Below are 12,805 nucleotides of genomic sequence, written 5' to 3'. Positions count from 1 at the left end.
AATAAATAGGGAATCTACCCAGATGTATCTGCCACTTGCAGGCCTATACTACGTTTAATTCCAAATGTTATTGCAATTACTTTTTCCTTAGTATATTACAGTGAGGCTAAGAATTGAATCCCACACTATTTTATAAGTAGACTAGCATCCATCATGTCACAAAGAAAGGAACATACAATAAAATGAAGGTGGTTTTCTTAAGGTGTGATATTAATCTGCATTAGATCCAAGGAGAAAACTGACTTAGGGAGCTCTATTCTAGACAAACCCCACGATGGCTAAGATGCTGTTTACAGAGACTCACTACCAACACCTCCTTTGCTCGTATTTAACAGTTTACAGGCTATAATGTACAATGCTAGATGGAAAATTCAGTTTTAATTTCCCATTATAGCCAACTAAAATATTTTTACATTATATCAGAATTGTGAAATTAGTAAATGAATACAGTGAAGTCCAATTGATTCTTCCAACTTAAAGATTCATTTTTCCATTACATTAGTGAAGAACAATGAAAACCAAAAACATGTTATTCCAGAAAATCATACATTTAACATTGAAACAATTATCTATGATATACATTTGTTAAACTTTTAATATTCAACTGCTTCTCTGCATTGAAATATGTTAAAGTGTATCTGACCTGGAAGTACTTCTGACATGGATCACTGGACGTCAGCAATGGTGCAGGAAATAGGTTATAATTTGAAATCTGAAAAGAGGGATCATTTGAGAAATTAAAACCCCAAATAACAAAGCATAAAAGAAAAAAAGCATAGCACTGAAAATCCTTCCAAAAGCTGCTTAAAAAGTTAAACAAATTTTGGCAGATAATGTCCAAATTTTTGTTTATTTATAGTTGTACATACCACTTTCAACTAAAATTTGAATTCCACATTTCCCACAAACATTTCTTGAGATTTTTTTCCATGCCAGGTTTAAGTTTATCTATTATCTGTCTATCTGTCTATCTGTCCATCTATCTAAAGTTTCCACTACTTTTTCTCATTAAAAACACACAATTCTGAAGCCAGTAAAGAAAAAACTGGTACATTACACCATATAAAAATTTAACCCTTCTGTTTAGGGAAAAAAATGGCTATGCACAGTAAAGACCAAAAAAACAAACTGAAAAAAAATTAACACCAAAAATAACATACAAGAGCTAATTTCCTATATATAGAAAGAGCTCCTTGAAATTAATAAGAAAAGTACAAATAAGCCTACAGGAAAATGAGCAAAGGACAGGTACAAGTCCCAAGAGAAACACAAATGTCCAAGAAACATATAAATAACCTCATTTACAACTAAAGGAAATATGAATTTAAATAATAACGACTTACTGGTTTTCCTATAAGAGACTGCAAAGATTAAGTAACACACACCCTAAGCAAAGATTGATAACACATAACCTAAGGCAAGGACACTGGAAACAGGCGTTCTTAAACCTTGCTGGTAGGAATAAAAATTGGCAAAGCTCTTGGGAGTGCCAGTATAAATACCAGAGCAGATTGAAAATACATGGGCCCCACTGCTCAGCAGTTCCATTTCTAAGAATTTATTTAATAAACTCACATGGACTCTATTTTTCTAAAAGTAAAAATCAGTAACAACCTAACTGTTCTTCAGTGGACAGCTGGCTAATTAAATTATGATCCATCCATATAACTGAGAATTGTGCTGTCATTAGGAAAAATGAAGCAGATCTACAGGAGCTGATGTGAAAAGGGCTTTGAGACATATCACTGAGAGGTGAATCATACACACACAATAGCATGATTAAATTTGAGTAAAATTTTTAAAAGCATATGCATATGCATGTAAGCGCACGTATACATATACACACTCTGGCACTTACACAGAAAATTTCTTACCAAATTAGGTACATAATAAGGAAAACTGAAAACAGACCTTGTTCAAAGCGTTGCTATCAGTAATGTCATTTAGAATGATAATCTGTTATATTCATTCAAGTGCGGATATTGCAGGATTCCATTTATGCAAAGTACAAACACAGGAAAAAACTTATCTATGTCAGGATGATGACTTACTCTGGAGGACAGGAAACAGGGAGAAAACAAGAGGGTGGCCTCTGGGATGTTGTGATACACTGTTTCTTGATCTGGATGTGAAAATTCATCAAGCAGTATGTACCCTTATGTCCTCATATCAGTATGCTTATTACACTTCCATGAAATGTTCAAAGAAGAAGTCAGATGCTAGAGGTTTTATAAAGCACTATTCAAACTGAGAAACTTTGTATTTGCAAAGACTAAATTCTAATCTAACCTTTCTAAACTAGTAACTTTTAATGGGTATTACTTCCAACTTTATGATTCAGATAATGACCTGACAACCTGGTTGACTGGCCCACAATACATTTTTAATCATATTTTCACATATTGTGGGTAAGGCTCATTACTCTGGTATAATTAAAAGGATGGGTTTATTTTTAACTGCCCTGAAACAGCAAGAGATGCTTCCTCTATCATCTTTGCTTTTGTCCTATACCTGTCTCACCTCCGTAAAACTATTTCGCAATTCAGTTTTCCTTTCTTTTAATTTTTGTCTTCAGTGCACCTTAAGTTGTAAGCAGAGACAGATGTGAGGTGATAGATATTTCAAGAAAATAAATACCAATAACATAGAGAGAAAGCTAAGAAAAGGCATACTTACATGAATATTCTGAAAAGGCTTGAACAAAATCTAAGAATCTATACACTACTTAGTGTGTATACTCCTTAAAATAAAATATTCCTTTTTTCCCAACATAAAACAAACTCCACCTTCTATAAAGTTAGGAACTGGACAATCTGCTCATCACTTCATATTTCAGATGGCCCTGTCTATTCTTATCTGACCAATATTTACTCCGTACTTGCCATGTGCCATGCATTATGCTCGGGCAGTGTTGTGCAGGGCAGCCTGCTCGCTGGACCAGTTGTCACGCAGGGCGGCCTGCGGGGTCTGTAGGGGATCCTGCCGACTACGCCATGTGTCATGCGGGAGACCCTGATCGCTGCGCCACGTATTGTGCGGGGTGTCATGCGGGGTCTCTGCTCCAGCTCCCCACATAAGAACACGGGACATGGTGAGGCCAAAAAGGAACACCCACAGAGCCATAGGTAGGGGAGTCATTCCACTATACTCTCGCTGGTGGCTGGGTTGGAGAAACAGGAACCAGGAGGCACACAATTCTCAACCCTCACTGCGCCGCTTGCAGGCTCAGCCACCATCTTCTTGCTAGCCCCCATTCTTTGCTAGCCTAGCCACGGCAGTTATATTAGTGCCCAATGGCTCACTGGTTACAGCTGACGACCAACTAGCCACAGCTGATGGCCATTTGATCACAGTCGATGGCCATTTACTACCTGAGCCAGCACCTTTCTATGTGAGGCTGAGAGCCTGGAAACTGCTTTTTGGGGCTCTGTCCCCACAGGCAGGGAATACTTTAGTGAACAAAAACACATTCCCCTCTGTTGTGTGGGGAGTCATGCGGGAGACCCTGCTCACTGCACCATGTGTCACGCAGGGTGGTTTATGCGGGGTCTCAGCTCCTGCTCCCCACATAAGAACGCAGGATAGGGTGAGGCCAAAAAGGAACATCCACGGAGCCATAGATAGGGGAGTCATACTACCATATTCTCGCTGGTGGCTGGGTTGGAGACACAGGAAGCAGGATCCACAACCTGCCGTCAACTTCTCTCTGCCAACCCACCTCACTTGCTAGCTGCAATCCGTCGTGCTAACTGCAATCCGTTCTTGCTAGCTCAGCCACCATCTTCTTGCTAGCCCCCATTTTTTTTTTTTTTTTTTTTGCTGCTAGCATAGCCACGGCAGTTATATTAGTCCAATGGTTCACTGGTTACAGCTGACGGCCAACTAGCCACAGCTGATGGCCATCCAATCACAGTTGATGGCCATTTACTACCTGAGCCAGCACCTTTCCACGTGAGGCCAAGAGCCTGGAAACTGCACTCCTGGCTCTGTCCCCACACCCTCTCTTGTGGAACTTATAGCCTCGTTGGGAGATGGACATTAATCACAAAATTACTCAAATCAGTATATGTGTTTTGGAGGAAAGGAACTCCGTTCTATGAGAAAATGTAATGAAGAAGGAACATGTGCCAGACTGGAGAGTCAGGAAACACTTCCTTAAGAAAGTGAAATTTGACTAAACCTGAGGACTAAAGAGGATTTAGCTAGGTAACATTTATTAAAGCCCTACTATGCACAAGGGACTCCCTGATCCTGCAGAGCTACTTTCCCCTAGGCACTGATATCCTTGATGAATCAGTCTAACCTAGTAAACAGTTTCCAAGGACTTTGTGGCAGGGACTAATTCTACCTAAGTAACAACCCGAGAAAACAGAAAAGCACTGAAGTATGGTATGAAGAACAATGTACAGCTGTGCTGTCCTGTATGGTAGCCGCTGGGAGCAACATGGCGTTACTAACGCTCGAAAGGTGACTACTACAACGAGGAACTGAATTTTTCATTTTACTTCATTATAATTAACTTCAACAGAATTTATAAACTGATGCCTCCCTGGACATCAGTTTGGAACTCCCTGGGTAGGTGATTCTACTTTTTCAACTATAAATTTTATGAAATCTAAATACAGATCAAGGATTTCCAAGGAAAATTCTGCATGCGTGCAGGTTGAATGCTATAAATGTAAAACACATGCTGACTTTGGAGACTTTGCATGAAAAGAAATGTAAAGTATGCCATTAATAATTCTTAAATATTGATCCCATGTTGAAATTATAATATTTTGGATATAGTGAGTTAAATAAAACATATTGTTAAAATTAATTTCACCCGCTTTTCTTTTTTTTTAATGTGGGTACGAGAAAATTTCAAATTACACATGTGGCTCGCATTATAACTCTACTGGAGAAGTGCTGATCTAGATAATACCTACACATTCTGAAACTTTATCCTAATCAAAATATTATCTACCTTTCCCATAAAAGCAAAGACAAGCAGAAATGCTACCTCAGCTGTAAAGCTGGAGAAGGTTTGCCGAAATTCAGAGTAAGTGCTTTTGTTACCAAGAAAATCACGTACTGAGTTCAAAGACACCGAACTGCCAGGTAGGCCACTATAAACTCTATGTTAAGAATACAGTTGTGATTTTAAAACAAAGCATAAAACTATGTAAGTGAGACAACCTAGCAATAACAGTTTCCCTGCCAGTAGCATTTTCATGTCATGTGTCCCATTAATGAAAATCCCTAATGCTTATATGCGTATGCTTTGTGGTAATGCTACTGGAGCTCAATAAATGTCCAATAGGACCACAGAGAAGCACCCCCAAGCAGAAATCACGAAAGCACTATTAAACACATAAATGAATAAATAAATCAATGCCCACTTGTATAAATTCAGTATAAGATGCTGTGTAAATTGTGCCCCATTGGACATAATATAGATATTCATATATACTAATTCAACTTTCTGTGTGTTCAGTACAAGATGCTACGTATTTTCCCCCATTGGAGATACATATATATATATACATATATATATATGTGTGTGTGTGTGTGTGTGTGTATATATATGTATGTGTATATATACATATATATATTCAATTTTCTATATAATAATCCAATCTTCAATGTCTTTATTTTTGTCGACATACGACCCTGACCAAGAATGCTACAGTAGATCATCTCACTATAATCGCGCCCTTATGTGTTCCACTTGTATTACTGATTGTTCTTTTCATTTGTGACATTATCTTTGTGATTTAAAATAAAAAGATTTTTATCGCTTCTCAGCCTTTTGGCTAAGATCAAGTGTAAAATAAAAAGACTTTTCCCCTTATTTTGATTGTGTATTTTGCCTTTTTTCAATATGTAATTACACACTGTACCCATCGGGTTTCAAGTAGGAAACAGACAACACAATCAAATTGAATAATTTGAGGAGGGTTTGATTGAGGGATTATTTAAAAAACAAAAACAAAAACAAAAAAACGGTTGGCAGGGTAGAAAAACTACCAGGAACAATGTAGACCCCAGAACAAGTACCAACAAGTTACCACCCAGGTCTGAAGGAAGGGAGAGCTGTGTACGGAGAGGGCACCACCCCACACAGCCACCATCTTCCACAGAGGTGCACGGCCAGCTCTCGGCAATCCTGTCAAAACTGGCTTCTTCTCCTGCTCTCCCTGTCTGATCTTTGGCTATAAAGATGAAAATGTATTCAATAGTAAGCTAAAGTTGTGTGTAACTCCTCTTTTTCAAAGAAACAGATGAAAAATCACGTGTTCATCCATTTAGAAAATCGTTAAAATTTTCTTTGAACTATACGTGTTTTAATTACTATCATCCCACCACTAAACTTTGTACATATTTCTATTACTATACTTAACACATGACATTAAAGATTTGTGTTTATCTTTTTTCCTAATAGAGGATAAATTCCTTGAAGAAAGAACTGCCTTACTTATTTTTATTATTTTTTATTGAGGTATAATTGACATAAAATTATACTAGTTTCAGGTCTACAACAAAACGATTCAGTATTTGTATTTACTGTAAAATTATCACCACAATATGTCCAGTTAACATCAATAACCATACATAGATACAAAATCTTTTTTCTTGCGATGAGAACTTTTTATGTACTGTTAAATGATAACAAAGAAGGACAAAAGATATAAATAAAAATCAAAGAAGTTTACTCTACCTGTCTTCCCCAAATACAGTCCAAAAAGTCTGACACATTCTTCTTCTCAGTTGATCCCGCTCTCTGTTCTGCCCACTCCCTCTCTGGACCTTTAGTAGTTCACTCACTTCCACACTCCTGCCTCGGTCTCAGCTTAATCCCTCCCCACACCGTCTCCCAGATCTATCTAATCCAGCTCCACTGTGCCAGATAAACACTGCTCCATTCACAATCATTCCCTTATCCCAAACATCCAGAATAAAGTTCTGTCAGCCACTGACAATCGAATACCCACCTCAGTCTAGAAGCTCTCATTACTCAGATCCTTCATTACCTTCCAATAGCTACTGCTTTCCTGAAAACTCAAACCCAGGACAATCCTTTTGGACCCAACACTCTCTTGCTGTAACAAGTATTTTATAACATCTCCTTTACTATCTTGAAGTGAAGCTCATAGATAATATAACCTATCTATATATATATAAATTCCAGAAAAGGAGAAATTAAAAGAGAGATACATTTCAATAAGCAAATTCTCGGGCCTGATGACACCTGCGGTCATAATGAACAGTCATCAGATGCTTGCATCTATGAGTAGAATCACTGAGTGTGACAGTTATAAACGCAAAGTGACAGAGGCGTATGTTGTGTTGTCAACCTGGATATCATGATTTGCATTGTTGTCAATTTCATAACGCTGCACAACTCTTCAAGAAAATTCCCCCCAAATTAAATATATTTATTTATCAATTAGAAGGAGTTTCCATCTCTGGAATATATAGTGTATATTAAAGCCATAAAAAACACTTTATGTTTAGAACTGCTAGACTCAGGAAATTATAAACATGTTGTTCCTCAACAAGAATATTTGATAGGGCATTCACAAGCTTTGCAGAGTAAGACATTCTTTGTTACACAGTGTTGTCCTGGGTATGCAAGACGTTTATCATCCCTGGTCTCCACACCCAAAATGCAAGTAGTAGGTACCTTTCCACACTCCCCAAGGGATGCTCTAGACACCTCCAACCCCCAAAAGTCTAACCTCAGCCCAGAGTTCTCTCTTCCTCTCCTTAACTCATTCAATACTTAGGTCCCATATGATCTAGAACCAATACTTAATGTCTGATGTGTGTCTTATTCAACTGCAAATTGTGGTTATCATCAATTGACATTTACTATGAAGATCAAATGAGATACAACAGGTTGCTCACCTTGTTTAATGCCTGGAAGTTACCAAACATTCGATAAATGCTAACTGCTATTACTCTTGTCATTATTATTTTTTCTTACACATATCGCCTGTTTTCTCAATGAGGTTGTACACAAAGTGTCTTAGAGATCTTTGCACATTCACCATGAGCATTCAATAAACTTGGGTGGTCCACATCTTCTGTGTTCTCTCTCTGTCCTGTCTTGCCCTCTTGTGAAAATGTTTCACAAATAATAAGCTGAGTCCAAGAAAATAAAGCAAAACTCAACAACCATCCAACTTACTTTGAAAAATCCTTTAAATTGCCTACTTAGTACAATACACACAATTTCTGTTAAACAACTAAAGTGCGTAATTTTATGATGCACACATAATGAAAAGTATTTAGTAAGTACACATATATGAAACTTTTCAGTATTTTGTATTTACACAGAGAGTAGAGGTGTGGCATATAAAATTGCACTCTGTGGGAATAAACTTGATTTTATAAAAACTTTTGAGATATAATTACTAGTAACAATTTCTTGCCATCTGCATACCTGGGTGCTGCATATCTGCTGTTGAGAATACTCTCTTCTGGAAGAGCCTAAATTTATCACTTATTATAACTTAAAGCAGAGAGAAAAAAGCAATAAAAGTGCAGGGAACTAATTCTCTCTCTAATGTCTAAATCTTAAGCAAAAACACTTAAGGAGGTTGATTTGTGATTCCAGCTCTTTATCTTTTTGTTGTTGTTATTAACTGCCACTGCATTTTTTTGTTTTTTTTTTTGTTTTTTAATTTATGTTTCAGTTAGAGTTTATACACAGTATCATATTAGTTCCAGGTATACAACGTAGTGATTAAGACATTTATATACCTTATGATAAGGTGGTTGCCCCAATAAGTCTAGTACCCATCTGACATCATACATAGTTATCTAGCTCTTTATCTTACTTGATTCAATATTCTCAAAGCAAGATTTCAAAACTAATTCCTAAAAGACTACCAAACAAAGAAAAGTATGCGTAGAAGGGGGAAAGCCCTGTTTCTTGAAATGAATCTCAGGAAAACATCAACAACTGGAAAAGAAGTATTTTCAAGACAGAACTATAAATGTAGACTTTTTTCCATTTACGAGTTACCTTTATAACTCCTAACAAGATATTTCTTAAATGAAGCAAAAGCTTCCCCCACAAATATACTTGATCCCCATGTTTCATATTTCAAAGGCCTAACATCTGCACTTCAGAAATAACAGCAATGGTTAATACTTCTAAGAAGTGTTGATTTAAAATATGCTTCCGGATAGCTGTGGAAGACAGAGGCATTAATGGCCGTAATCAGTAACCTCTGTATCCCTGCCCTCTGCTCTGTGACTTGCAGACTCAGACCTAGCTGTGACGTGCTTTGGGCAATAAGTTAGCAAATGAGAGATGCAGAAGCTTGAAAAGCATGGCCCGTTTCCAGCCCTACAAAAAAGAAACAATCTGTGTTACTGCCACGAGCACTCACCCAGGCTGGCCTGCTAGAAGGATGTTTGGGAAGGACCTGAATCCTCTTGGCTGAAGCCATCTTAGACCAACCTAAGCCGACTGACCATCAAACAAATGGGAGAGCGCTGTAAAGACCTGCACGCTGTACCTGCAGCGGCTGCAGGCATGTGAGTGAACCCAGCACCGCCTCTAACAATCACTCAGCCATCCTGTAGATACTAATGGTTACTGTTTAAGCCACTATATTTTGGGGTGGTTCCTTATGCAGCACTTTTGTGACAACAGATACATCTGACACAACAACCAAAATGAGATAACAGAAGAGCCATTGGGATTAAAAGTGAATCGATCCAGGGGAGGAATGATGCTAGGTGAGGATCCCACTGGAGGGAATCAAGTTTGTTTTTTGGTGTGTTTTTTTTAAGGCTATAATATCTTACTTTTTATTTTAATTGAGGTAACATTGGTTAATAATATATCTTTCGGGTGTACAACATTATAATTCAATATCTACATACACTGTAGCGTGCTCACCACCAGAAGTCTAGTTTCCATCCATCACCACATAGTTGATCCCCTTTACCCATTTCACCGTCCCCACCCCCTCCCTCTCAGCTACCAATCTGTTGTCTGTGCCTATGAGTTTGAGGGAATCAAGTTCTTTCTTGGAGATTTATGCCCTCGCTAGATTACACAGGGCTACCTTCACCAAGACAGGCTGCATCTTTGGCCTCTACTGTTGTTCATTCACACCCATGTACGTTTTGCACATTAAAATACCCTGTGACAGCAAATTTTAGGAATTTTTCATAAGGACATATAGGCAACATTATTTCTACTAGGAACAAAATCAGAAAAAAGTTAAATGTCCATCAATAAAAAACTGATTAAAGTATTACATCTATACAACTTTCACACCATCATAAAGTCAAAAAATTGTTAAGTTGAACCCTCGAAAGTCGGGCAACTGTCTGTATATATTTTCTAATTCAGATGTATGCCGTTCTGTCAAGTCTTGTATTATTTTTAAAATAATCTGTTTACTTTCTTTTGAAATAGTATATTATAGTTTTCATTATAAATTACATGAGCTAGTCAACACCTTATTATAAAACGAGCTTTGTGTTGGATGATTTTGCCCAACTGTAGGCTAATACGTAATTGTTCTGAGCACACTTAAAGTAGGTTAGGCTACGCTATGATGTTGGGTAGTTTTGATGTATTAAACGCATTTTTGACTTACTATATCAACTTACTATGGGTTTATTGGGACATAACGCCATCATCGTGGAGTATCTATATATAATTTATATCACTTAATGTCTCTCTTTCCCCAATTTGGAAAAGCTCCATGAAGCCAGGCACGATGTCTTTCATTAATCAATATAATCCTATTACCTGGCACATAGCAGACGTTCAATAAATAGCTCATAGAGGAATGAACTGAAAAGCTCATTAAAATGTTAACAGCAGTAATCTCTGGGTAGCAGGATTTAGAAAAATGTCTCCTAATGTTTTACATGTTGCTGATTTATGTAAATTTTTTATAATGAGTATGAAGCATTTTCATATTCAGAGCAAGAGTTATTTTCAATTTGGAAGAAGAAATAAAGTTTGTACATGAAGTTATATATGTACATACCACATAACTTTAAAAATAAAGAAAGAATAGCATCCCAACCCCGCTACCCTCACTGCATGTGTCTTCTATTCATAAATGAAGGCACTGGGGTAAAAGGTGATAAGCCTGAGTTTTCTAAGGAGAACTAGGTTTAGAGTTCGTGAAAAGGAAGACAGCAATCACCCCCATCTGCTTTCCATGCGATATTTGATAGATTTTACTCTGTAGCTCAGAAAACACATTAATAGGACTTCTCGTGGTCAGAGGAAAGGATTAAAAAAGCAAAAACCCTGTTGTGATAGTTTGGCACTACATAGAAAATGGCTCACAGTGCCTGCAATTTATGGAACAAAGATAACATCTTTTCATAAAATCTATACTCCAAGACATCACAAATACACAACCGAGAGAAGCTGATGGCAGAGATACAAAAAGCACCAAACACAACAATCCCAAACAAGAATGAAATGCAGCCTTCATTTGCTTACCTAAGCCCTCGTCTATATGTTAGAGAAAACATAAGAGATGAACTGCCTCCTAAAGCAGATGGTCTCCTCCAATTCTTCTTTCTTTTTTCTAACAAGATAATTAAAGGAAACGAAAGAGCAAGGATCTTGTTAAATTGGCCAAGGAAAATGATCTCATCTGAAGTAGAATGTATGAGTTTTTGAGGAAAGGACTTCGAGCCTCCCCACAGAGCCGACGCAGGTCTTTGGTAATGCCTATGTTAGAAAGGAAAGCCGTTCCCAGGGCAGTTCCCAGCCATTCCCACTGACAGTATGAAACACCCTGGCAGGCCTTATTAACAGAGGCAAGAAGGCAGGCTGAGGGGTAACCGGCCCAGGAGAAAGAGCACTGGAATGGGAGTCAGAATACATGGGATTTGACCTGATTTGTGATTAGGAGGAAACTCACTCACGTTGTCACCTGTTCATTTTTCTTAGAAAAACCCATTATTCACTCCCCTCTCCTATCTTGGTGGTAAGAACAAAGGAGAGAATGAGAAACTATAACAAAACTATAAACGCAAAATTGTTAGTTTATAATAGAATTTCGTTTCATTGCCAGATACAAAAATCTCATTGTGCCGATTTGTTGAAAATTAAAAATCAGGGGAAAGGGAAATGAGGATCCAGGTGGTCTGAACCCAACAAAAGAAGAGACTATGCCCACTTCTGTTCTCTTCTAAGCTCTAAGATACTTTTTTGAGGGAAAGGAGAGGCAGGTGAAAGTAAACCTCAAAAGCAACGCAAGATTCCTATGCCAGATTCTTGACCAAGATTCTCAACTCAATCAAGACAATGATAGGAGCCAGGAGTCTTTTAGGATCCTGGCTAGGATTCAGCCAGAAAGAGCATTGCCCCAAAATGTTACCACACATGGCTTGCCTACTGCGCCTGAATTTCTAACCAAAGCCCAGGGGACAATATTAAGTAACTAACAAGTATTGAGGGCTTCCTCTGGGCTGATCATAAACAGTGTGTACAATCTTCTCGGCTCCCACAAGTCCTGGAAGGTAGACACCATTATTTTCCTTGTTTTATACAGAAGACACGGAGCTATAGCGATGGTAAGAAACTTGCAAAACATCAAGCGGCTAATAAGCAGCAGGGCCCAGACCCCAAACCTGGTCTACTGATTCCAGAATCCTTAGTTTAACTGATTTTCTGCTACTGTCTCTTCTAGGAAGTGGAAAGAAGGATGGAGTTGGTGAAACAGACTCCAAAGATCCCATTTGCAGAGTTTATCAAACGCTTACACTGATTCCAGAAAGAGAGTGTCATCACCACGCAGTTAGGAAATGGCTTCTCTTCAGCCAC

The 12,805-nt window shown here is 37.9% G+C and overlaps 1 protein-coding gene across 19 annotated transcripts in view; it reads right to left on the bottom strand.

Annotated features, from left to right (window-relative positions):
* APBB2 (amyloid beta precursor protein binding family B member 2) overlaps nucleotides 1-12,805 on the bottom strand; it is a 339,655-nt gene that overhangs the window by 180,775 nt on the left and 146,075 nt on the right. For 7 of the 19 annotated variants that reach the window (XM_033105682.1, XM_033105691.1, XM_033105681.1 and 4 more), the window contains exon 5: nucleotides 644-712. The exons of the other annotated variants lie outside the window; for them this stretch is intronic. In XM_033105682.1, the coding sequence (XP_032961573.1) occupies nucleotides 644-662 (19 nt within the window). In that variant the 5' untranslated portion in view covers nucleotides 663-712. The remainder of the gene's footprint in view (nucleotides 1-643; nucleotides 713-12,805) is intronic. 19 annotated transcript variants of the gene reach the window in all.

This window comes from Rhinolophus ferrumequinum, chromosome 5 (assembly GCF_004115265.2).
Source record: "Rhinolophus ferrumequinum isolate MPI-CBG mRhiFer1 chromosome 5, mRhiFer1_v1.p, whole genome shotgun sequence".
Taxonomy (NCBI): Eukaryota; Metazoa; Chordata; class Mammalia; order Chiroptera; family Rhinolophidae; genus Rhinolophus; species Rhinolophus ferrumequinum.
The sequence above is the reverse complement of the archived record's forward strand: the minus strand, read 5'-3'. Positions and strand labels throughout refer to the sequence as shown.